Source organism: Rhinolophus hipposideros, assembly GCF_964194185.1.
Source record: "Rhinolophus hipposideros genome assembly, chromosome: 5".
Taxonomy (NCBI): domain Eukaryota; kingdom Metazoa; phylum Chordata; class Mammalia; order Chiroptera; family Rhinolophidae; genus Rhinolophus; species Rhinolophus hipposideros.
This window is the reverse complement of record NC_138051.1, coordinates 72,872,910-72,897,895: the sequence shown is the minus strand read 5'-3', so window position 1 is coordinate 72,897,895 and position 24,986 is coordinate 72,872,910. Positions and strand designations below refer to the sequence as shown.

Genomic DNA, 24,986 nt, shown 5'->3' with positions numbered 1-24,986 from the left:
GCTAGATACACCCCACATAAACAGAAGCTATTTGGGGTCCTTAATAACTTTTGTGTGTGTGAAGGAGTCCTGAGACCATTATATCCGAGAACTGCTGGATTTGACAAATCCAGAATATTGCTCGATACCCCTCACATGGGGCATTTAGCTTTGCACAAAATAACTAAAATTTTTATGTTCCGAGAATATACTTTTGATAAGACTAATTCAGTGTTTTCCAATCTTTCTGGTGTCTGTTGACTCTACACGTAGAACAGCATTTCTATAATGTCATAAACAGCTGAACAGATGCTGATATAACAATGTGGATATAATTTCAGAAAATAGCAAAGAAAGTGTAGTCTTACTGATTTTGTTTAGGCTAATAAAAAGTGGAAAATAATTTGCATGTCCCAGTTAGTACCTTGATCCTGGCTAGAATTTCAGCAATTTTATGAGATTCTCCAGAGACTTGGGAACCTCAGGTTTAGAACCAATGAACTAGCCATAGAATAAAATCACCATGGTGTTCACAAAAGTGAGAATGTGGAATGGTATGTAAAAACTAATATCCCTAGGAAAAAAATCTCAGAGGAAATATTTTCCTGACACTGGATTAATAATGCCACTTTTATATGTAAAGGAAATCACATTGCTGTCTAGACATACAAATTAAAAACTGTGAGTTAAGAAAATACTTTATTCTTTATCCACAGTAATCTAAATTCTTATATTCAAAGGATAATAACAGAAACCAATAGAGAAGTCATAATTCTGCATTTTGTTTGAATACAAGATTAGACATGAGTGTATAAATGAACACACTGTTCATATATATTTCAATAAATATACTTTTTAATCATTTTATAAACTTTAGTGCAATTAGATAGCATTTACATTTTCTTCCCATGAGGAAAAAAAAATAACTTCCTGGCTTGTATGCACAAAAATTCCATTCTAACCTTTAAGGTATAAGAGAATATGTGACAACAGACTACATTAATTTATTTATTTTTAAGGTCAAACTTCAGATGCTTAGGGAATAAAAGGATAAGTGAATTGGTCATTAAAAATAACCTCTATTTTAATAACATCTATAGGGAATGATGAATTGATTGAAAGTTTGGATATTATTTCTTTTTTGCTATGGTTATTATTCTCTGCCTCAAGCCTCTTGACTGCTTTCCTACCACCATGTGAAGACTTACTTAATAAATGAATAAACCATGTTGGGGAAGCAAGGATTATCAGTTTCATCATAAACATGAAGCTCAGCAAAGTTGAGCCACTTGTTTAATATAGTGTAGTTATTAAGTAGAGAACCCAGCAATTGAATCCAGGTCTTCCATTATCAAGTCAAGTGCTCTTTCTAGCGCTGTTCATTGAAGGCTGTATTGTGTATCTGATGTAAAAAAGTATATATTTGCACATATATTATGTGCATGACAGACTGCATGCCTAATCTGAAATGTAGAAGGGGAATTTCTATGGGGATTGGCCAACACTACAATCAACTAAACTATAAAAATCACAACCAAGATGCAGTAACAATAAAAATGTCAAACTCAACTTGTGTTCTAATTTTGTGCTGGATATCATTCCTGGGATGTCTCATACATATTTCAAATTGAACACATTCAAAATCAAAATGTATAAATTCTCCCCTTTTAACCCTCAAAAATTGCTTCTTCTCTTTTATTCCTGATATAGTTACTAACATCATCATTTGCCCATATCTCAGATAAAAAACCTGACTTTCTTTTTGACTTTTTCTCTGCCCTTAATTTTTATGCTAAAAACTAAAGTAAATAACTTACCTAGAACAGATTTCAGTGTGAAAACCTATGGCCTTGAAATTTGATTCAGTAGACAAAAGCAAACAACAACAACAACGACAACAACAAAAACCACTTCATTATTTAAAATAGAAAAGAACATATATTATTCTGTGCATGACAGACTGCATGCATGCCTAATCTGAAATGTAGAAGGGGAATTTCTATGGGGTTTGGCCAACACTAAAATCAACTCAATTATAAATATCACAATGAAGATTTTGGATTTTGAAGTCACTGAATTATATTATTCATGTATTATACTAATGAAGTTTTTGTCTCAGAATTCTTGACTTGGTGATGACGATCTTTGAAGTGGTCATTATTTCGGAACATAATTCCCCAAACCTCCACACAGCACAAAAGCTTTGTTTTAGTTTTATTTATCCTTCATGTCCTTGGTAAAACGTTACTCCTTAGAGAGGCATTTCTGATCATACTATCTAAATACGGTTTCCCTCCTTTTATATTCTATCACTACAACTTTTTCATTTCTTCTTGCATGAATTTCAATTTATAATTATTAACTAATTGTAAGATTACAATTATTAGAATTATTTATGTTTACCTATTTATTTTGATATACCATCAACTAAACTGTAAACTCCATGAGGGCAGATGTTAGTATGTCTGTCACTGATATAAAAGTTTATATAAGAGCATTTAATTTAGATTCAATCAAGCAGTCTTTTAATTTGAGACATTTAACAGAAAGATATATTGACTTTCTTCACTCCTTCAAAATAAAAATCAATATTCAAACTAGTTTTTTATTATGTTCAGCCTTAATAGTTTAATTCTAAAATTACATCAAAGCAACAATTTTATCTTTGAGGTATGTTTCTGGTGCTGGTAAAAATTATCTCAAAGAAACAGAATCATATTCCTAGGTTAAAAAAAAAATTCCTAGAAAAAAAGGTATTCAAATACACTGTTTTATTTGAATTTATTGTCAGTTTAAACATCTAAGTGTTAACTAAAGAAAAAGTATCAAGAGAAGCCACTTGCTTCTCTACAGTTTTGCAATAAACAAATTAATGAATATTAACATTTTTATGGTTTCACTTCAGTAAATTTGGAAATATCATTGATTTTTTTAAAACAGGATTTAATATTCCTGTTGTAATTATAATGTTTTAAAAAACTCAAGAACTACTATGTATGATTAAATTATGCTTAAAATATTTATGTTCATAGTATATTGTTAAGGGAAAAAAATGATATGTTTTGGATAGTTCTCTTTATCCCAGATTTAGGTCTTAATATTTGGTAAATGGGAACATTAATATAGTAACCTTAACTTTCAGCTTTAATTATTTCCCATACTTTATAAATGAGTATAGTTTGTACAATTAGAATTTAAAGCAGTCAAACAACAAATGGTTTTGTTTAAAGAATTCAAAAGACAGGGATGAGATTCATCTATCCAATTTAAGTCTGGAGAACTTCATATTTCATTCAGTTGAAGATATAAGCTGACTGGCACCCGAATGGCGTTAGAATACATTTTATGTCTAGAATGTCGTTACAATTTTTCTTCATTAAAGATTTAGAACCTCAGTTTTTTTAAACTATAAAATTAGTATCAATTATTTTGATACAAGTCTAAAAACAATGATAAACAACAATAACACTCTGAAGACTTTGCTGAGAAGGTTATACCATGGAATGTAAAAGCAACTATACACAGCAAGAACTGCTTAAGATTATTTCTAGTTAAATCCAATTACAACATTCATAAAACTCACAGAAAAGTTGGAATTGAGGAAGACAGACAGCTATATAAGTCCTTAAAGTTTATGACAGAGAAAAAGTCACAGTTTGAAAAATTTCCTGAAGATCCCTAGAATAAATTTAGTGTATATCCTGCTATCTAACATCATATCTTATTAATTAAGAAGGAATGTTACTGTTAACCTTTTGATGCCAATATCGGATCCATCAGATAGAAAACTTGAAAGCACAAACAACTAACTTAACCAGGGACATTTCAGAAGAAAGCAGTCACAGCCCTAATTAAGTTTGCTACTTAATTTATTATATGATGTGAAGCATAAAAGAAATGTCTAATTCTTATTTTCCCCATACATGATTCAGTACTTGGGAAAATTATAAAAAATAAATACTAAGACACTTCTTCCCTATCCCAAAGGTTGGCATTAAAACTTTCTTTCTAATCGATTTAGATTTGTTTTCAAATATTAGGCAGCAACATTCCAAGTTGAACATGTTTGAAAAAAATTTGGAATGATACTAGAGCAAGGAGCTACCCCAGCCTGGACAAGTTTTTTTAAAAAAATCCCTTTGGTGACATTATTTTATTTTGTTAATCTTGCTGATCATTGGCCAGAAATACATTAATCTTCTGCATAAACAAATAACTTCACATCTATACTGATAAGTACGCTAAAAAATAAGTCTACAACAAAGAAACAGGAACTACAGAAAATGATACCTGCAGCTGTAATGTAGAAGTAGACATTTTGCATGAAATTTTTATTGTCCTACTGTTGGCCAAATATGACAATTTGTGAAACAGTAGGTGGTAACTATCTTATAGTCCATTAATTTTTCATTGTATTATCATGCATGCAATCCAACCTTGACAAGCAGAGGGAAATAATGGTTAGTTTTCCCAGATTCACATAGTAGAGTAAGATGCCAAGGAACTGCACTTACTTTTGGTGTTGGGCAGGAAGCTGTAGAAAGGCGAGATGTAGCCTGAGCACGAGGCGATTCAGAAGGAGTAGTGCTGAGGGAAGCTGTGTCTCGTGGGAGCACCTGAACGCCACGAGATATGATGGAGTCTGGAATCTGAAAAAGGGGAGTAAGCTTGGTTTAATATTCTGAACATACAAACTGTATGTACAATCAATACCCCCATCTAACTTTGTGTGTGTGTGTGTGTGTGTGTGGGGGGGGAATTCTTTGCTGCTCTACCCTCATGTATTTGGTCTCCTGTACTGTTAGTTATAAATGCAGCAATTTGGGATAAAATAGACACCTTCAGATTTAAAATATTTTCCCTGGCCATATAACATTTCTTTAAGCTTTTACAAACAATTTTATTGGGGAATATTGGGGAACAGTGTGTTTCTCCAGGGCCCATCATCAGCTCCAAGTCGTTGTCCTTCAATCTAGTTGTGGAGGGCGCAGCTCAGTTCTAAGTCCAGTTGCCGGTTTTCGATCTTTAGTTGCAGGGGGCACAGCCCACATCCCATGCGGGAATTGAACCAGCAACCTTGTTGTTGAGAGCTCCCGCTCTGACCAACTGAGCCATCTGGCCACACCTCCAGAAGCTCAGCAGCAGCTGGTTGTCTGGAAGCTCAGCAGTCTAGTTGTGGAGGGCACAGCTCACTCACTGGCCCATGTGGGAATGGAACGGGCAACCCTGTTGTTCAGAGCTTGCGCTCTAACCAACTGAGCCACCCAGCTGCCCTCTTTAAACATTTTTATGAGAGCTCCTAACCGTTGTGTTTAGAGGCAAAGAGTTTGGCATTCATATACTGGCCATGCCATTTAATAATTATTTTCTAGATATTTTCTATTTTCCTTTCAGATTCATTTTCCACCCTTCTTCACGCTCTCTGCTCCAAGCTGACCTGTATAGACAGAATCAACAAGATATTTGGTTTCCAGTTGGGTTCAGCCAGTGGGAGGCACTACCAGGAAACTGAAGGGTTGGAGGAGAGTAAGGTCTGGTATTTCCCTGGCTTCGTCTCTATCAGGTCATCATAGTAGCCCATCGGATGACACTTTCTTATAGCTCTTTTCTGGATTCTACTAGCAGCTCCCTCCCTTTGCCCCATTAGGACTAGGAGTATTAATAGTTTCCACTATCACTAATCCAAGGGCACTGTATTATTATGGCTGGTTGCTTTCCCTAACATTTTCCCAAACCTTTGTAAATACCATACTTTTTAATTAAATTCTTCTCAGTTATCCATTTAAGTATGCTATGGCTTCTGCTGGGACACCGATGGATATATTTTTGTAATCACCATTTCGTTTATCTAAAAAATGAGGATAATGATAGCATCTACCTCACTGGATTACTGTTGAGGGTCAAATAAGATAATGTCCATAAATTCTAGCCCTTCTAAGTAGTAAATACTTAATACATGTGGACCATTATTATTATTATTATTATTATTATTATTATTATTATTATTTTATTCCTATCAAAATGGTAAAGACTAATGCAATTAACTATCACTCAATATCCAAAAATATACACACATAAGGAGAAATAATGTGGATTACTTATTTTTAAAATCATTAATATTTATGTTGATTATGAAATTTATTATTTTGGGCTATGCATAGTTTAGTTCATATTCTGGGCTACTGCTAATAGACATAGGTCTTCTAATCTCAAAGTGAGAACTTGACCCCTTTCAAGTTTTGTGCAGAAGAGGGGAAAACATGTGATAAAAGAATAAGCAATTAGCATTCATCAACAAATATCACTTACTACTGGAAAAAAAGGAAGCAGAGAACACAGATTTTGTGACTAGAAAAGTGCTCCTGACCTTATGTATCATCTCTTTCTCACAAAGGACATAATACTATTTCCACAGAAGCTCTTTTATTTTTTCCATACCAACATTCTCAGTACCAACGGTACTGTCACCATTTCAGGGCTTGACAATTTATGTGATTTATGAAAAATATCCCCATAACTAGGATGAAAAGCAATGGGAAATCTGAGAAGAAATGTGGCTCCATCTGCCAGTACATTTGAGAACTAAATTGTGATAAATATTTTAAAGAAATTGAGGTAGTCTAATTTAGAGATATATATTGCCACTGATTTTTGTATATATCGCCAGAAAAGTTAATCAACAAATAAACAACAATTATAAAAAGCAGCAATAACATACTCTTGGGAAGGGGAAGAATCTGATTTCCAGAGCTGCCACTTAAAATATTCAAAGCATTCAGTTTTCAACAAAAATTATAAGGTATGCAAAAAAACAAAAAAGTATGTACCATACATAAGGGAAAAAAGAAGAAATAAACAGAAATTGTTCTTAAGAAAGTCCAGACATTGGACTGAGTGATGACAATTTTAAATGAAGTATTTAAAATATACTCTAAGTGCTAAAGGAAACCATGGGCAAAGAACTAAAGAAAGCATAGGAATGATGTCTTAGCAATAAGATATATCAATAAAAAGACAGAAATCCTAAAAGTGAACCAAATAGAAATTCAAAAGTTGAAAAGTATAACTAAAACTTAAAAATTCACTTGGGGAGTTGGGTTCAGCATGATATTTAAACAAGAATAAAAAAGAATTAATGAATCATGAAGATAAATCAATTCAGTATAGCGAGTTTTAGGAACAGTAAAAGGAATGAAGAAAAATAAATAGGGATTAAGAAACCTATGGGACGTGAATAAGTACACCAAAATATGCATAATGGGAGTTCCAGAAGCGGAGGAAGGAGGCAGAGATAATATTTGAAAAAAATAATGCCAGAAAACCTTGCAAATTTGAAGACATAAATCTACACATTCAAGAAGTTCAACAATCGCAAGATGGAAAGACTCAGAGATCTATACAAAGGCACATTATAATCAAGCTGTCAAGAATGAAAGACAAAATCCTGAAATTAGCAAAAGAAATTAGCAACTTATTCATATAAGGGATCCTCAATAAGAATAACAGCTGATTTCTCAAGAGAAACCCTAGGCATCAGTAGGCAATGGGATGACATAGAAAGAAAAATAATCTGTGAACCAAAAATTTTATATCTGGCAAAATATTTTTTTAAAAAAGAAGAAATCAAGATATTTTCATAAACAAAAACTGAAGAGAGAGTTCAATGCTAGTAGACCCACCCTACAATAAATGCTAAAGGGATTCCAGGCTGAAATGAAAAAAAAACACACAATACACAGTAATTTGGAATTCACATGAAGAAATAAACAACATTGGTACTGTGCATAGGTAAATATAAAAGTCAGTACTGTATATTTTGGATTGTAAACCTGCATTTTTCTTATATGATTTAAAAAGAAAAGAACATAAAACAATAATTATAAATCTGTGTTCATGGGCATACAATGTATAAATATATAATTTGTGAACATAACATAAGTGAGGGAGATGGAGCAAAGTTTTTGTATAATATTTAAACTAACTTGGTATTAATTCAAACCAGGTTGTTAAAAATTAAGATGTTAATTGTAACCTCCAGTTATCTCCTAAGAAAATAACTAAAACACATTTGGCAAAAGAAATAAGAGGAATATCAAAATGGTATACTAGAAAATATCTATTAATCAAAAAACAAGGAAGTAATGAAGGAAATGAAGAACAAAAAATATAAAAGACATACAGAAAACAAACTAGAAACTGGAAGAAACCTCACCTTAACAGTTATTACATTAAATGTAAATGGATTAAATGATCCAATTAAAAGGCAGAGACTGGCGGAAGTGGGTTAAAAAAATGATCCAAGTATGCCTGAGATCCAAAGACACAAATAGGTTGAAGGTGAAATAATATAAAAAGATATACAATGCAAAAAGTAACCAAATGGCTTCACTAAAGAATTCTATTAAACATTTACAGAAGGGTTAAATCCTTCATAAACTCTTCCATAAAACAGAAGAGGAGGGAACATGTCCTGAACTCATTTTTCGGGCCAATAATACCCTGGCACAAAAGACCTATGAAGAGAACACAGGAAAAGGAAACTACAGACCAATATCACTTTTGACGGTAGATGCATACATCCTATTGCATCTATGGATGCAAACATCCTAAACAAGACACTAGGAAACTGAATCCAACAGCAAATTAAAAGGATTATATACCATGACCAAGTGGGATTTATTCCATGAATGTAAGAGTGGTTCAATGTAAGAAATGTAATTTATAAAATACAACAAATTAATAGAATGAAAAAAATGATTATTTCAATTGATGTAGAAAAAGCATTTTACAAAGTAGAACACCCTTTCATGATAAAAACACTAAGAAAACTAGGGCTAGAAGGTAACTTCCCCAACCTGATTAAAGGGCATCTATGAAAAACCCATAGTTAACATCCTACTTAATGGTGAAAGACTGAAACTTTCCTGCCAAGATCAGGATCAAGGATGTTACTCCAATACTTTTTTTCCAACATTGTACTGGAAGTTCTAGCCAGGGAAATTAGGCAAGAAAAGGAAATAAAAGGCATCCAATTTGGAAAGGAAGAAGTAAAACTATCTCTACTCGTAGATGATATGATCATATTGACTAGGGATGCCAAAAAAATGTATACACATGACATGTATTCATCGTTTGTTATTGGTATATATTGAGTTTTACAATTTTAATAGAGTTTTTTCTTTTTTAAAATGTATATGTAGAGGGTGCCAAAAATACACATTTTAAGAAAGAAAAAAGTGAATTTAAATTAAATACTTAATATATACCGGTAAGAAAAGATGAATACAAGTCACGTGCATACTTTTTTTTTTTGGCATCCTCTGTATATAAAACCTTAAAGAATCCACAGAACTGTTAGAGCTAATAAATTCAGCAAAGTTGCAGGATATGAAGAGCACACAAAAATCGGTTGTATTTTTATACACTAACACTGAAAAATTTTTAAAGGAAAAAATTAAGAAAGTAATCTCATTTACAATAGCATCAAAGACAATAAAATACTAAGGAATAAATGTAACCAAGGAGATCCAAGACTTGAACACTGAAAATTACAAAACATAAAAGACATAAATAAGAAAACATATATTGTTAAGAAGGCAATACTACCTAAAAGGATCCACAGATTCAATGCAATCCCTAATAAATCCCAACAGATTTTTTTGCAGAAATAGAAAAACTGATCCGAAACAGAAAGTTGAAGAACTCAGACTTTCCAATCTCAAAACTTACTTCTAAGATACAGTAATCAAAACAGTGTAGTGTTGGCATAAGAAGAGACATATAATTAAATGCAATAGAATTGAAAGCCAGAAATAAATCCTCTTACCTGTATGGGTAACTGATTTTTAACAAAGGTGCCAAGACAATTAATGGGAAAGAACAGTCTTTTCAATAAATTGTGCCAGAACAACTGGATATCCACATTCAAAATATGAAGCTGAACTCTTACCTCACACCATATAAAAAAATTATCTCAAAATAAACAAAGGCTAAATATGAGAGCTAAAATGATAAAGTTCTTAGAAGAAAACATAGAGGTAAATATTTATTACCTTGGATTTGGTAATGATTCTTAGATATGATACTAAAAGCACAAGAAACAAAAGAAAATTTAGACAAATTGGACTTCATCAAAATTAAAAACTTCTGTTCATCAAAGAACACATTATTAAGAAAGGTTGAAAAGACAACCTATAGAATGGGAGAAAATATTTGCAAATCATATACATGACATGGGTCTAGTATCCAGAATATATAAAGAACACTTACAACTCAACAATAGAAGACAAATAACCACCCGCCCCTCAAAAAAGCCTCATTTTAAAAATATAGGCAAAAGAATCGAATAGACATTTCTCCAAAGAAGGTATGCAAATAGCCAACAAAGAAAACGAAAAGATGTTCATCATCATTATTCATTAGGGAAACACAAATCAATCAAAACCACAATGAGATACCAATTCACATCCAATCAATGGCTATAATTATTAAGAAAAGGAAGATAACAAATGTTGTCGAGCATGTAGAGAAACTGGAAACATCATACACTATTATTGGTATGTAAAATGGTGCAGTTATATGGAAAAGAGTTTGGTAATTCTTAAAAAAGTTAAACAGAATTATCACATGACCTCACAATTCTACTCTTAGGTGTATATCCAAGAGAATTAAAATAAAAACTTGTACATGGATGCTCATAACAGCATTATTTTAATACCCAAAAAGTGGAAACAACCCAAATACCCATCAATTGATCAATGGCTAAACAACATGTGGTTTATCTATACAAGGGAATATTGTGCAGCCATACAAAGGAGTACTGATACATGCTACAACACGGATGAAACATTAAAAACATGATGATAAGCAAAAGAAGCCACATATGAAAAGCCATATATTGTATGATTCCATTTATATAAAATGTCCAGAGAAGGCAAATCTATAGAGACAGAAAGTAAATTGGTGGTTGCCAGGGGATAAAGAGGATACACAGAGCGATGGCTTAATGGGTATGCCATTTTGGGGGTGGGGGGTTGATTAAATATTCTGGCATTAGATAGAGGTGATGTTTGTAAACATTGTGAATAAACTAAAAGCCCTGAATTGTACATTTTAAAATGGTTAAAATGATAAATTTTATGTCAATTTAATTCAATAAATTTAAGAAAGAAGGCTTCCCTATTCTGGCATAATGAAATAGTTGTCATATATCAACATATAAAGACTTTATAGTTTTGCCTCTCATATTTAGGCCTCTACTAAACTTAGAATTAAATTTTGTATGTTGTATGAGAGAGGGGGACCAATTTCATTTTTTTCATATGTACAGCCTGTTGTCCCAGCATCATTCGTTAAAAAAAAACCTTCTCCATTAATGTGTAGTACAATCTCTGTCACATACAAAATGTCGATATGTGTATTGGTCTTGTATGCCATTGGTCTAAGTGTTGATTCTTGTACCAATAGTGCTCTATTTTAATTATATCATTTAAAGTCTTGATATTTATAGACCAGGTCTCCCTACTTTGTTCGCTTTCTTATTCAAGAGTATCTTAGGTTTTTTTGACCATTTGCATTTCCAGTCTATAAAATTTTAGAAGCAGCTTGTCAAGAATCTCTCTCCTCTTAATTACACACACACACACACACACACACACACACACACACACACACACACACCCCACTTATAAATTGTCAGGATTTTAGTTACTACATTTGTACAGAAAAGTATAGAAAAGTTTTGAAGGATACCCTTCTAACTAATTAAAAAGTGTTTGCTTCTGGGAGAATGTAAAGGCAAATGAGGATGAGATGAGAGGATGGTTCAAATGAATGTTAATCTTACCTATGTTTCATTTTCCTTTTTAAATAAGGAGAATGTATTCATGTATTACATATACAGTTTTTTTTAAATTTTGTAGTGAAAACCATGTGAGAGATGGTTTCAAAAATTGAGAAGTGGTCAGTATACTCAGCAGCTAGAGAAACTTACAAGAATGACCATAATATTTTGTACACAGTTGTTAATAATAAAATAGTAAAAGCAGTCATTAACTTGAGAATTACAAGCTCTCTTTGAGATAGAAAGAATGAAACAAAGTATTCACTTAGAAAAACAGTTTACAAAGGATAGTTGTTTAACACTGATGGTCTTTATTTTAACATAACAAGAAGCAAGAGGAGAGAAGAGGGGAATGAGGAGGTGAAAAAAGGTAAAGGTCTGAAAATTGCAACTCATCAATGTACATGAGAAATGAACCAAAGACTTGCCAGGAGTAGTGAGAATCTATCTATAGTAAGCAGAATTTGTAGTGGGTTAAATCAGCACAAATGAGAAGGAAACGTGCCAAATCACTTCCAAAAGAAATAATATTCCTACTTTTGGAGCTAATCTGTATTCCTATAATCTTATGCAACTGATAGCATGGAGAAAACAATTTGTCCCAGTTGATCTAAAACTCTCTGTAGATATGCAATGTAATTTCAAGTGTGAATTATTAAACAATAGAATTTTCCTCATTAAGGGAAATTATAATGGGAATACATACATTCTTGGGAACAGTACTGATTCTTTCTACCTACACTGCTCTTATTGTCCTAAGGATAATTTTGATTGATTGGACGAACACTTCTTAAAGAAGAAATGGAGTTATACCATCAAAATCAGAATATATAGCCAAAGTATCATTTTCCTTTTTGAATTCAGTAGTCTATTAAATGTCAATACGAATGTCAATAGTGAAAGCACACAAATTTGTATTGTGAGGCAAAGGAAATTAAGGAAAGTAAGCCAGCATACATTCCCCCTTCAAATCATTATTTTTACCACTTCAATTTTTGTGTGTGCGAAAAATGTTTAAACTTATAGAAAAGTAGCAAGGTTACTACAGTTGAAGATCTATCTGTTATTTGGATTTAATTTTGTGTAGCTAGAGAACAAACGGAGTCAACCTGCAACAAACTGGAGTCAGCCTCCTAAAACAGCCATGTATGAAGTATGGTTTCCAGTCATGATTTGTGAGTCTCCATTGGTAAGGCTTTTGGAATCCTTGCCTAGTTTGGTGGTTAGCTTCATCACGTATACTCTTTCTTAATAACTTCTTCGATTAAAGATTTTTAAGGTAGGTTGCATTTTCTAAAAATTCTACCAGATATCTCAGTATGCAATATAGGATCTGAACAATAAAAATAGATGACTTATGAATACCTAAATGGGGTCTTTCAGAAAATATACATCATGTAGGCTCCTATAGCTTCTGGTACTAATCCATGAGAGGCAATGGTTAAGTATAATTAACATTTTATTAAATAACAAAACTATCAAACCAGTGTATCTTGAGTTCAGTAAGGTATCTGACCAACTATTCGTAAAAACCTTGTGGACAAGATACAGTTGGTTTTGAAGGGTTAGAAGAGAAATACATGTTAGCTGGTTAAGCAGTTATAATAACCAGTAGGGTTTTTCGTAGTATGTGCACTAGCCTATCTGAAAAAAAAAAGTTCTATCAGTGACTTGAATGAAAGCCTGGTTAACATACGCGTATCTGTAAGTGACAGAGCTAGCAAAGACAGGTAATATACTGAATGACCAACAGAGATTTTAAAAACATCTCTTTAGGGTAGAGTGATTAACTAGAAGTAGCAAAACGAAATTTAATAAGAATAAATGTGAAGACCTGAATTTAGATTAAAATCAATGATACAAAAAAAAAACTACAAGAATTTATGATTCATATGTATATATAAAGAAAATCTACACTTTATAATTTTGGCTAGAGAGTAAACGTATATGATTATCTTTTTCTACAAATGTAAAATTTTAAATATGAGTTTGTTTCTTTACAAAGACTATTTATACTTATTAAAATTATTCTCCCAATGTTTAAAATTATTCAGAATATTGGTTGTTCTCAATGGTACTAACCAGATTCCTTATTATGATTTGTTTTCCCATATAAATTTGCCTTCCAGGAAAATGTAAAGGTATAATCTTGCTGATGATACCTGCATTCCAGTATCAATTTCTGATGGTATAAATAAAACATTTGGAATAGTGTCTGTTATAGAGTTAGCATTCAAAAATTATCTACTATCATTATTGCTAGTCGCTTAAAATATTGGCTTACTATAGGGAGAGAATACCCTGATTATATGTGTATTTCATGGAGGAATCCTTATACATCATGGCATTACTAAATATATCTTAGTTTATTTATGTTTATTATAGTTGGCATACAATATTAATTTCAGGGATACAACATAGTGATTTGACATTTATATAATTTACAATGTGATCACCACACTAAGTCTAGTAACCATCTGTCACTGTGCAAAGTTATCACACTATTATTGATTAAATTCCCCTTATTTTGTTCTTTTATAACTGTCTTGTGAAATTACTTAATGGACACCTATTCCTTAGAGATGGATGATGCATTGCATTTTTTCATGGAACATATTTAACAAATATTTATACAGTATGTACTATGTGTCAAACTCTGCTAGATGTTAGACAAGCATATAAACTAAGAGCTGTGACAATTATTTGAGCTTACAGTCTACATACATACATAGAAATCAACTACATGAATAAGCATGTAATTGTAAATTGTGATAAATTCCATAAAGGGAAAGAACAAGGTGCTATGAGAGTTGCATAATTTAGAATAATTTAGGTTGGAGGAGGTAGATCTGACAAGTCTTTCTGTGAGAGATACTTAAATTGGGACAGAAAGAATAAATAGAAATCAGCCAGGGGAAAAGGTGGGGTTAAGAACATTTATACTCAACTTTGTGTTTATGGGCCTTTGGAGAGGGGCAGCAACATTAATCACATTCCCAAAGGAGGTCACCATTTATAAAAATGTAAGAACCTCTCATTGAGCTAGGCTCTAAAAAAATGACTAAATGTTGAACAAGAAAGAAAAAGAACGGACTGTTCAGTTGGGCAAAGGAAAGAGGTGTGAACAGAGAATTGTATAAGTAACATCTGAAGGTTAAGTTGTTAGTATCAGTGAGGATATCAAACCCCCTAATACTGAACGTTTACTTTTATCCAGATATTATGTTAAGTGCTTTTACATCTATTTTCTTATTTGAATATTCACACATTACTCATGAAATAATAATGAAGTTAATATCATTATTATTCCTATTTTAGAGAAGACAGGGTTTATAAAGGAGAAGCAATTCACCCAATGTCAGAGCTAATAATTGACAGAACTATCAGATGCGGAAGCTCATGTTAAGTAAAGTATGATGCATACTGCTTCCCATACTTGAAAAAGGTCTATGTAGTTTATTTCAATATAGCTTCCTATTTATTTTATTGATAAAATAATAGTAAGTTCTGTGAAAAACTTATGACAATATATATTTGCCCACATAATAATTACTAGTAGTTCATCACACATACATACATAATTAGTCCACAATATTACTCAAAGGTCAATATTAGGAAAAAATATCCTAACAAGTCAATTCCTTTACTAACAACTACGAAAGTAATGTAAAAATTTTCTGGCTTTTCTAATTCAGATTTTGAGAAAATGAAACATTCATTTATTATTAAAGGTCATATAGTTGTCTCCAAAATCCTGCTATGTGGCATCCATATAAGTAGAAACAAACAAATAATAGTATAAACAACAAAATGCACATTAGGCACATGGACATCTTGAACAAAATTTTACCATTTTTTGTATACATCCATGCATCATTATATTCCTTTTGTGTTAGGAAAAACTGTGAAAGACTTTGAAATGGACAAAAAGTACTACTAGGTGTCCTACGCAGGGGATCATTCTGGATTTGTACCGTTCAGTCTTCCAGCTATTTTACAAGTCTAAATTGTAAACACCAATAGTAATGTAAATGGTTTTTGTCCAAATCTTTTGTTCCATGGAAGGCAATGGACTGCCTTGCAGATAATGACCAAGTATTGCATCTATCTGTAAATTCATTTCAGCATTCCTAATGTCTATATAGAGAGGGAAAACTATTAAAATTGTAATGCTCAATATATTCCAATAATGAAAGAATACAAGTCACGTTTGACTTTTGCAATTAGAACACATGCTCAAAGTGGTTACCATCAGCGTCTAGACACTTCTGATTACAGCAAACTACTGCTTGAACAATGTTGATCAAAGTGTCACATATACATTTTTTTGGCACCCCCGGTATTTGAATTTTCCTGTGAATCAGTTGTAATATCTTTCTTGTTCCCTCATTAATTAATGATTGATCTAACATCCTTGATATGTAGTTACCTGGCATTTGTAATAAAATTTTACCTTTAAAAAATTATTCTTACCTTTTAAGGTAAAAAATAATTTTACCTTTAAAAAATTATTAACAATTTTAGAGATCATCCACTGAGAGGCCCAGTGGATTCATCTTATAGAACCAGATATATTGTTCTGCTAGAGAAGTGCACTTTTAAAGCAATCGCTGAAGCCCATAGGTATTTTTTTTCTTGGCAACCATAGCTGAATCCAAAATGCCAACAGAATTTTACTTAAATAACTGTTTCTCTAGGTTTAAAAAAAACTTTAAAATATCCCATTATATTGACTTGTGTTTTGTCTTTGTTTCTAGTCTGTGTACTGCCAGGAAATTATTGTTCATTGGTGGTAGCAATGCTTGAGACTTTGGTTTTATAGTCTGACCATTTGGTGACCTCTGTAAATAGATTACAAATTTGTATTCTCTATTGGGTGAAAGATGACAGAGTATCCTGTCTCTAGCCCTTTTTATTTGTCTACTTCTTCATTTTGAGTTCAAAACAATTAAGAATTTCGTGCCCTCTAGGAAGAACAGGTCTTTCATTGTTTTTTTCTTTTGGTGGGGATGAATTTTTGTGTTTCTGTGTTTATTCTGGACCTGTGGCTGAGTTATAGAATTGAAACCATAAATTCTCTGTGTTTGTGTGTCTGCAGTTCAGAAAGGCTCTTACCTATAGTGTGAGCGTGAAACGTTTCCCAATCTCTGGAAATTAGTAATTAAACTATACTGTCTATTAAAGGAGCTTTGTTCTGATTGGCTTTTAGATAAAAATATATACCTAAATAAGTTAATTATTCCTGAAATTCCCCAAAATAAGGAAATTGAATTTCTAACATTTCAAATATGCTAGCTTAAAAAAAAATTTTCTTAAAACTCATAAATATTTTAAGAATCCAAGTTCATGTAATTAGGGTTAAATCTTTCGCAAACAACACTAGCTTAATAATTTTGGTTTATAAATTATTTAAAAAAATTTATCCATGTCAAATATAATACAATTACATGTATTGTTTTTCTTGGGTTGTAAACATATACAGGTTTACTGACTAAACAAGTTAGCATTACTTTTGCATAGTACTTAGAATTATGAAAAATATATTTATGTTTGACTACATTGAATCATCCTGATAATTTTGTTTCAACAATATGTTTTCAGCATGTCAGTTTGAAGATGATTTCCATGATCTTTAGGTAATTTAAATTTGTACTGACATTAAGCTAAGTTAATTAATGGATGAACATTAGATGCCTAGATAATTTTTAAGTAAGATAAAATTGGGAAACATTGATTACCAATCCTAATTAAATTTTTTCATTGTGGTGAAATATATGTAACATGAAATTTACCATTTTAACCACTTTTAACTATATAATTCAATGGCATTAAGTAAACTCACAATGTAATGCAAACATCAGCACTATCCATTTCTAGAACTTTCCCATCATCCCTAAGAGAAACTGTATACCCTTTACACTATAACTCCCCATTCCTCACTTACTCCAGCCACTGATGACCTCTATCTTATCTTCTGTTTCTATGAATTTGATTATTCTGGGTACTGTGTGTAAGTGGAACCATACAATATTTGTCGTTTTATGTCTGGCTTATTTAACTCAGAGTAATGTTTTCAAGGTTCATCCATGTTGTAGCATGTATCAGAATTCAATTTCTTCTTCTGGCTGTATAAAAAACCATTGTGGGTATATGCCACATTTTGTTTACCCATCACTGGACATTTGGGTTTCCACCTTTGGGCCATTGTGAATAATGCTGCTATGAACACTGGTGTACTAGTTCTTGCTTTCTACTCTTTTTGGTTTATACCCAGAAGTGGAATTGCTGGATCATATATTTAACTTTTAGACCAACCAGAAAAGTGTTTCTCACAGTAGCTGCACCATTTTACATTTCCTTCAGCAATGTACAAGGATTCCTGTTTCTCCACATCCTGTGCCACATTTGTGTGTGTATGTGCGCACGCATGTTTGATAATAACCATCCTAATGGATGTAAAGTGGTATTTCCTTATGGTTTAGATTCGCAGTTCCTTAACAAATAGTTATGTCGAGTATCCTTTCATGTACATATTTTTATTTGTTTACCTTATTTGGAGAAATACCTATTCAAATCCATTGCCCCTTTTTGAATTCAGTTCTTTGTTTTACTTTGTTACTGAATTGCAGGAGTTCTTCATGTATTCTAGTTATTAATCCTCATCAGATACATGACTTGCAAATATTTTCTTCCATTCTGTGGGTTGTCTTTTCACTTTCTTGATAGTGTTCTTTGATATACAAAAGTTGTTAACTTTGATAAAGTCCAAATAGTCTCTTTTTTCTTTCATTGCATTTATTATTTATTAATTTTAAGTGTATATACTTTTCCTTATTTTTATTTGCTAGATAGATGCTAGGGTTTTGTGTCATGTTTGTGAACATGTTCCTTTTTGCTACTTTAACAAGCAGTCAAAGGATTGTATGTAGAAAATTGTATTATGTATGTTCTTGAGGTTTTCTGTCTGCTAAAATTACATATATGTCAGATAGTTCTTAGTTCTATCCCTCAGGTGCTCTCTGTGAAATAGAAATGATTTATTTTCATTAAAAGTTATAATTAATATGAGTAGCTGAGACTATTCTAAGAGCAATAGTGATAGAGAATATAAAAGTTTTGTCCTAAAGCAGCAGTTTCCAAACTTTTGGTCTCTGGACGCTTTACACATTTAAAATGTATTTAGAAATCCTACAGGTTTTGTACATGTGGGTTAAACTATCAATACTTAAATTATAAATCAAAACAAAAATTATAAATACCGTGGGGACAGAGCAAGGAGTGCAGTTTCCAGGCTCTCGGCCTCACGTGGAAAGGTGCTGGCTCAGGTAGTAAATGGCCATCAACTGTGACTGGATGGCCATCAGCTGTGGCTAGTTGGCCGTCAGCTGTAACCAGTGAGCTATCGGCCTCTAATATAACTGCTGTGGCTATGCTAGCAGAAAAATGGGGGCTAGCAAGAAGATGGTGGCTGAGCTGGCAAGCGTGGATTGCAGTTAGGATGGTGGATTGTGGACAGTGTGGATCCAGCCTCCAGTAGGAATATAGTGCCACCAGCGAGAATATAGTAGTATGACTCCCCTATCTACGGCTCCGTGGGTGTTCCTTTTTGGCCTCACCATATCCTGCATTCTTATGTGGTGATCGGGTGCAGAGACCCTGCAGGCCGCCCCGCATGACAAATACTTATTAATTCATTTTTAAAAAGCAATGATTAACACAGTGCATGTTAAATAAATTATATCATCATGCTATTATAAAGACTTTTTTTCATCTTGTGGATCATCTGAGAAAGAACTGCAGTCTTAAAGTAAAGTTTATTCAAGAATATGTGAAAAGTCATAGGAATGGCGGCAGCAGGGCGCACTTTTTGAGTTCTCCTCCGGACCGGATCTTATCACAAACGGGACATATAACGCATCAAAGGACTCTCTGCTCATCACGCAGAACAGCTAAGTGACTCGTGCAATGATTACCTGCAGGTGGGCAAATTGGGCGAGAAGGGGAAGAGGAAAGGAAGCATAGTGGAGACGCGGTCCGTATCTGCGGCTGTGGAAACGCGGTCCAAACCTGTGGCTGTGGGGACGCGGCCCACATCTGCGGCTGTGGAAACATGGCCGGCATCCACAGCTGCAGAGACGCAGGGGATCCCAGGACGGAACAGAGAACACAAAAGCCAGGAGGTGGGCTCTTTCCCTGCGTCCCACAGCTGATCTCTCCCGCTGAGTGGGCAGCATATCCAGCATTTGAGGCAATAACCTCAGTGAGACCTCCAGTTGGGCCCTAGGCCAGACAAAGGACATAAACTCCATACCTGGGCCCCTCCACCCCACTCTTCCAATCCTATCCCGGTCCTTCCAGAGACTTAAACTGGCCCCTGAACTGAGGAGTAGTGTCAGATTACAGAGAAGCCTTAGTGCTCAGGCTCTGGGAAGACTGGCAGGCAGCTCTGACTCAGGGAAGAGGCTGGGAAGAGTGTGATTTTTGCTGGGCTAGGAGAGAAGAGACTCCTCTACCCCCAGCCACCACCTTTTCTGGCCTGCGGGAAGAGTGTGACATGGATGGGCTGGAAGAGAGAAGACCCCTCCATCCCCAGCCCCCACCCTTTCTGGCCTGCCTAGGGCAGGGCAATTACAACTGCAGAGGCACTCCCAGGGATCAGCAGTAAGCGGCAGATGGCAGCTCTGGGCTTTCAGCAGCTCACAAATCTCCCACCTGCCACACACACACACACACGGAAGAAGTGCCCTAAGACTCAGAAGAACCGGACACAGGGCTGGTGGTGCTTCTCTCAGTATGCATATGTGCAGACAAAGGCAGAAACTGCACTGACTTTGTAAAAACTACCATCCAGACCCTTCAGCCCCACGCATCTAAATCTGCACTTGCAACGTCACTCTGGGCACCAGGTGACCAGCTCTGCCTGCACAATATGCAGGGGACTCTTTGGTACAGCAGAGGACAATCTGGAGATTACTTGGTGGGCTTAAGCCAAGACTGGCACTGCTTTTTGTTTTGTTTTGTCTTTATATCTTTGATATCTTTGCCTGTGTTGAGTGGGGGTTGTTGGTTGTTTTCACATGTGAATGTATTTGATTTTTTCCTTTGTTGTTGTTATTGTAGTTGTGCTTGATGATTTGCTTTGTTCTGAAATTGCCCTACCAGGATCCAGCTTAAGAGGCACAAGATTCAACATATCCAGAGGCCAACTCCAGACCAAACCAGAGTACTACCGGGTTTGACCTACAAGTCACACACCCAGAGGGAATTCTCTACAGGCACAAGAGCCCACAGAGGACAAACCACATTGAAGTGGTCAACCCTCTCGCAGCAGAATACCCTGCAGTAGGCAGAGCCAAGTCTCACAACTAGTCAGTCTAGGAGTTAACCCCACCTACTCACAAGCGAAAAGCAATTAAAGATCTTCTTTAACAGGACAATATACACAACACAAGAGTCACCTTTGGAGCACACGCAGAGGAGAAGAACGAAGTAGTACAAGTCAAATATAAAGACATATACTACATAAGACAACCCAGCAAGAACTAAAAACTCTAGGGGATCTACCTAATACATCAAAGCAAACACAGAGAGTCAGCCAGAATGGGGAAACAAAGAAACAAATAAAATAAACAGAAGAATTCATTTATCTGTCCCAAATAAAAGAACAGAAGAAACCTCCAGAAGTGGAACTAAATGAAACACAGGTAACCAACCTATCAGAGACAGAGTTCAGAACACTGATGATAAGAATGTTTAAGGAGCTTAGAGACGACATAAAGAAGGATGTAGAAATCATAACGAACAACCAGTTAGAACTAAAGAACACAATTACCGAAATAAAGAACTCACTTGAAGGAATTAACAGCAGGTTAGATGAAGCAGAGGATCGAATCAGTGACTTAGAAGACAACTTAGCAGACATTACCCAAACAGAACAACAGAAAGAAAAAAGAATAAAAAAAAATGAAGATGGTTTAAGAGACCTCTGGGATAACATCAAGTGCAACAACATGCGCATCATGGGAATACCAGAAGGTGAAGAGAGGAAGCAAGGGATTGAGAACATATTTGAAGTAATAATGTCCGAAAACTTCCCTAACCAGATGAAGGAAACCAACATACAAGCCCAGGAAGTGCAGAGAGTTCCAATCAGGATAAACCCAAACAGGTCCACACCAAGACACATTATAGTTAAATGGCAAAGCTTAAAGACAAAGAGAGAATCCTAAAAGCAGCAAGAGAAAGACAGAGGGTTACATACAAGGGAACTCCCATAAGACTATCAAATGACTTTTCTACAGAAACATTGCAGGCCAGGAGGGAGTGGCAGGAGATACTCAAAGTGATGGAACACAAAAGCCTACAACCTAGATTGCTTTATCCAGCAAGGCTATCATTTAAAGTTGATGGAGAGATAAAGAGATTCCCAGAAAAGAATAAGCTAAAGGAATTTATTACCACCAAGCCAGCATTGCAAGAAATACTAAAAGGACTTCTGTAAATAGAAGATGAAAACAATCTAACTACAAATTTAAAAATGGCAATAACTATGTACATATCAATAATCACTTTAAATGTAAATGAATTAAATGCTCCAATCAAGAGACATAGGGTGGCTGAGTGGATAAGAAAGTAAGACCCTTGTATATGCTGTATACAAGAGACTCACCTCAGATCAAAAGACACACACAGGCTGAAAGTGAAGGGTTGGAGTAAGATATTTCATGCAAATGGAAATGAGAAAAGAGCTGGAGTTGCAATACTTATATCTGACAAAATAGACTTTAAAATGAAGGACATATTAAAAGACAAAGATGGGCACTGTATAATAATAAAGGGATCGATCCGACAAGAGGACATAACTCTAATAAACATCTGTGCACCCAACATAGGAGCACCTAAATATATAAAACAGATACTGACTGACATAAAGAAAGAGATCAACAGTAACACTATCATAGTAGGGGACTTCAACACACCTCTGACAACAAGGGACAGGTCTTCCAGACAGAAAATCAATATGGAAACAACAGCCTTAAATGATACATTGGACCACTTGGATTTAATTGATATTTTCAGAGCATTTCACCCCAATGCTGTGAAATACATGTTCTTCTCAAGCGGTTATGGAACATTTTCCAAGACAGACTATATGTTAGGCCACAAAACAAGTCTTGATAAATTTAAGAAAACTGAAATCATACCAATTGTCTTCTCTGACCACAGTGCCATGAAATTAGAAATGAACTAGAGGAAAAACCTGGAAGACACACCAATTCATGGAGGCTGAATAACATGTTACTAAATAATGAATGGGTCAACCAGGAGATCAAGGAAGAAATCAAAAGATATCTCAAGACAAACGAAAATGAAAACACAACGACCCAAAATCTATGGGATGCCGCAAAAGCAGTCCTAAGAGGGAAATTCATAGCATTGCAGGCCTACCTAAAGAAACAAGAAACATCATTAATCAACAGTTTATCTTCACACTTAAGGGATCTGGAAAAAGAACAGCAAAATAAGCCCAAAGGGAGCACAAGAAAGGAGATAATAAAGATCAGAGTGGGAATAAATGAAATAGAAACCAGAAAAACAATACAAAAGATCAATGAATCCAAGAGTTGGTTCTTAGAGAAGATAAACAAAATTGACAAATCTTTAGCCAGACTCATTAAAAAAAAGAGAGGGAGGACCCAAATTAATAAAATCCGAAATGAAAGAGGAGAAGTGACAACAGACACTGCAGAAATACAAAAAATTTTAAGAAATTACTATGAGCAATTATATGCCAACAAATTTGACAATGTGGAAGAAATGGACAATTTTCTAGAGGCACACAACCTTCCAAGACTAACTCAAGAAGAAACAGAAAACCTGAATAGACTGATGACCACCAGGGAAATTGAATCAGTAATCAACAATCTCCCAACAAACAAAAGCCCTGGACCAGATGGCTTTATAGGTGAATTTTACAAAACGTTCAAAAAAGAATTATCACCTATTCTCCTCAAGCTCTTCCAAAAAATCCAGAAGGAGGGAAGACTCCCAAACACTTTTTACGAAACCACTATCACCCTGATCCCAAAATCAGACAAAGACACAACAAAAAAAGAAAACTACAGGCCGATATCTCTAATGAACATAGATGCAAAAATCCTCAACAAAATATTAGCGAACAGAATTCAACAATACATTAAAAAGATCATACACCATGATCAAGTGGGATTCATCCCTGGTATGCAAGGGTGGTTCAACATCCACAAATCAATTAATGTGATACACCACATTAACAAAATGAAAAATAAAAATCACATGATCATATCAATAGATGCAGAAAAAGCATTTGATAAAATCCAGCAGCCATTTATGATAAAAACTCTTAAGAAAGTGGGAATAGAGGGATCATAAGAAAGTGGGAATAGAGGGATCATAAGAAAGTGGGAATAGAGGGATCATAAGAAAGTGGGAATAGAGGGATCATATCTCAACATAATAAAGGCCATATATGATAAACCCACAGCTAACATCATACTCAATGGGGAAAAGCTAAAACCATTCCCTCTAAGATCAGAAACAAGGCAAGTTTGCCCACTTTCTCCAGTTCTATTCAACATAGTGCTGGAAGTTCTAGCCACAGCAATCAGACAAGAAAAAGAAAAGGCATCCAAATTGGTAAAGAGGAAGTAAAATTGTCATTATATGCAGATGATATGATACTATATATAGAGAACCCTAAAGAGTCCACCAAGAAACTATTAGAGCTGATAGATGAATTTAGTAAAGTAGCAGGATACAAAATTAATATTCAGAAATCAGTTGCATCTGTATATACCAATAATAAAACATCAGATGGAGAAATTAAAAAAGCAATCCCATTTACAATTGCTCCAAAGACTATAAATACCTGGGAATAAATTTAACCAAAGAAGTAAAAGATCTGTATTCAGAAAATTATAAGACATTGAAGAAAGAAATGAAAGAAGATACAAATAGATGGAAACACATACCATGTTCATGGATAGGAAGAATTAATATAGTTAAAATGTCCATACTGCCTAAGACAATATACATATTCAATGCAATTCCTATCAAACTACCAATGACGTTTCTCACAGAAATAGAACATATAATCCTAAAATTTATATGGGACCATAAAAGACCC

General features: G+C 34.1%; 1 protein-coding gene across 26 annotated transcripts in view; it reads right to left on the bottom strand.

Moving 5' to 3' along the window:
* The window catches only part of GPHN (gephyrin), a 455,320-nt gene that overhangs the window by 167,542 nt on the left and 262,792 nt on the right, over positions 1 to 24,986 (bottom strand). For all 26 annotated transcript variants that reach the window (XM_081049702.1, XM_081049721.1, XM_081049725.1 and 23 more), the window contains one exon: positions 4,494 to 4,628. In XM_081049702.1, the coding sequence (XP_080905828.1) occupies positions 4,494 to 4,628 (135 nt within the window). The remainder of the gene's footprint in view (positions 1 to 4,493; positions 4,629 to 24,986) is intronic.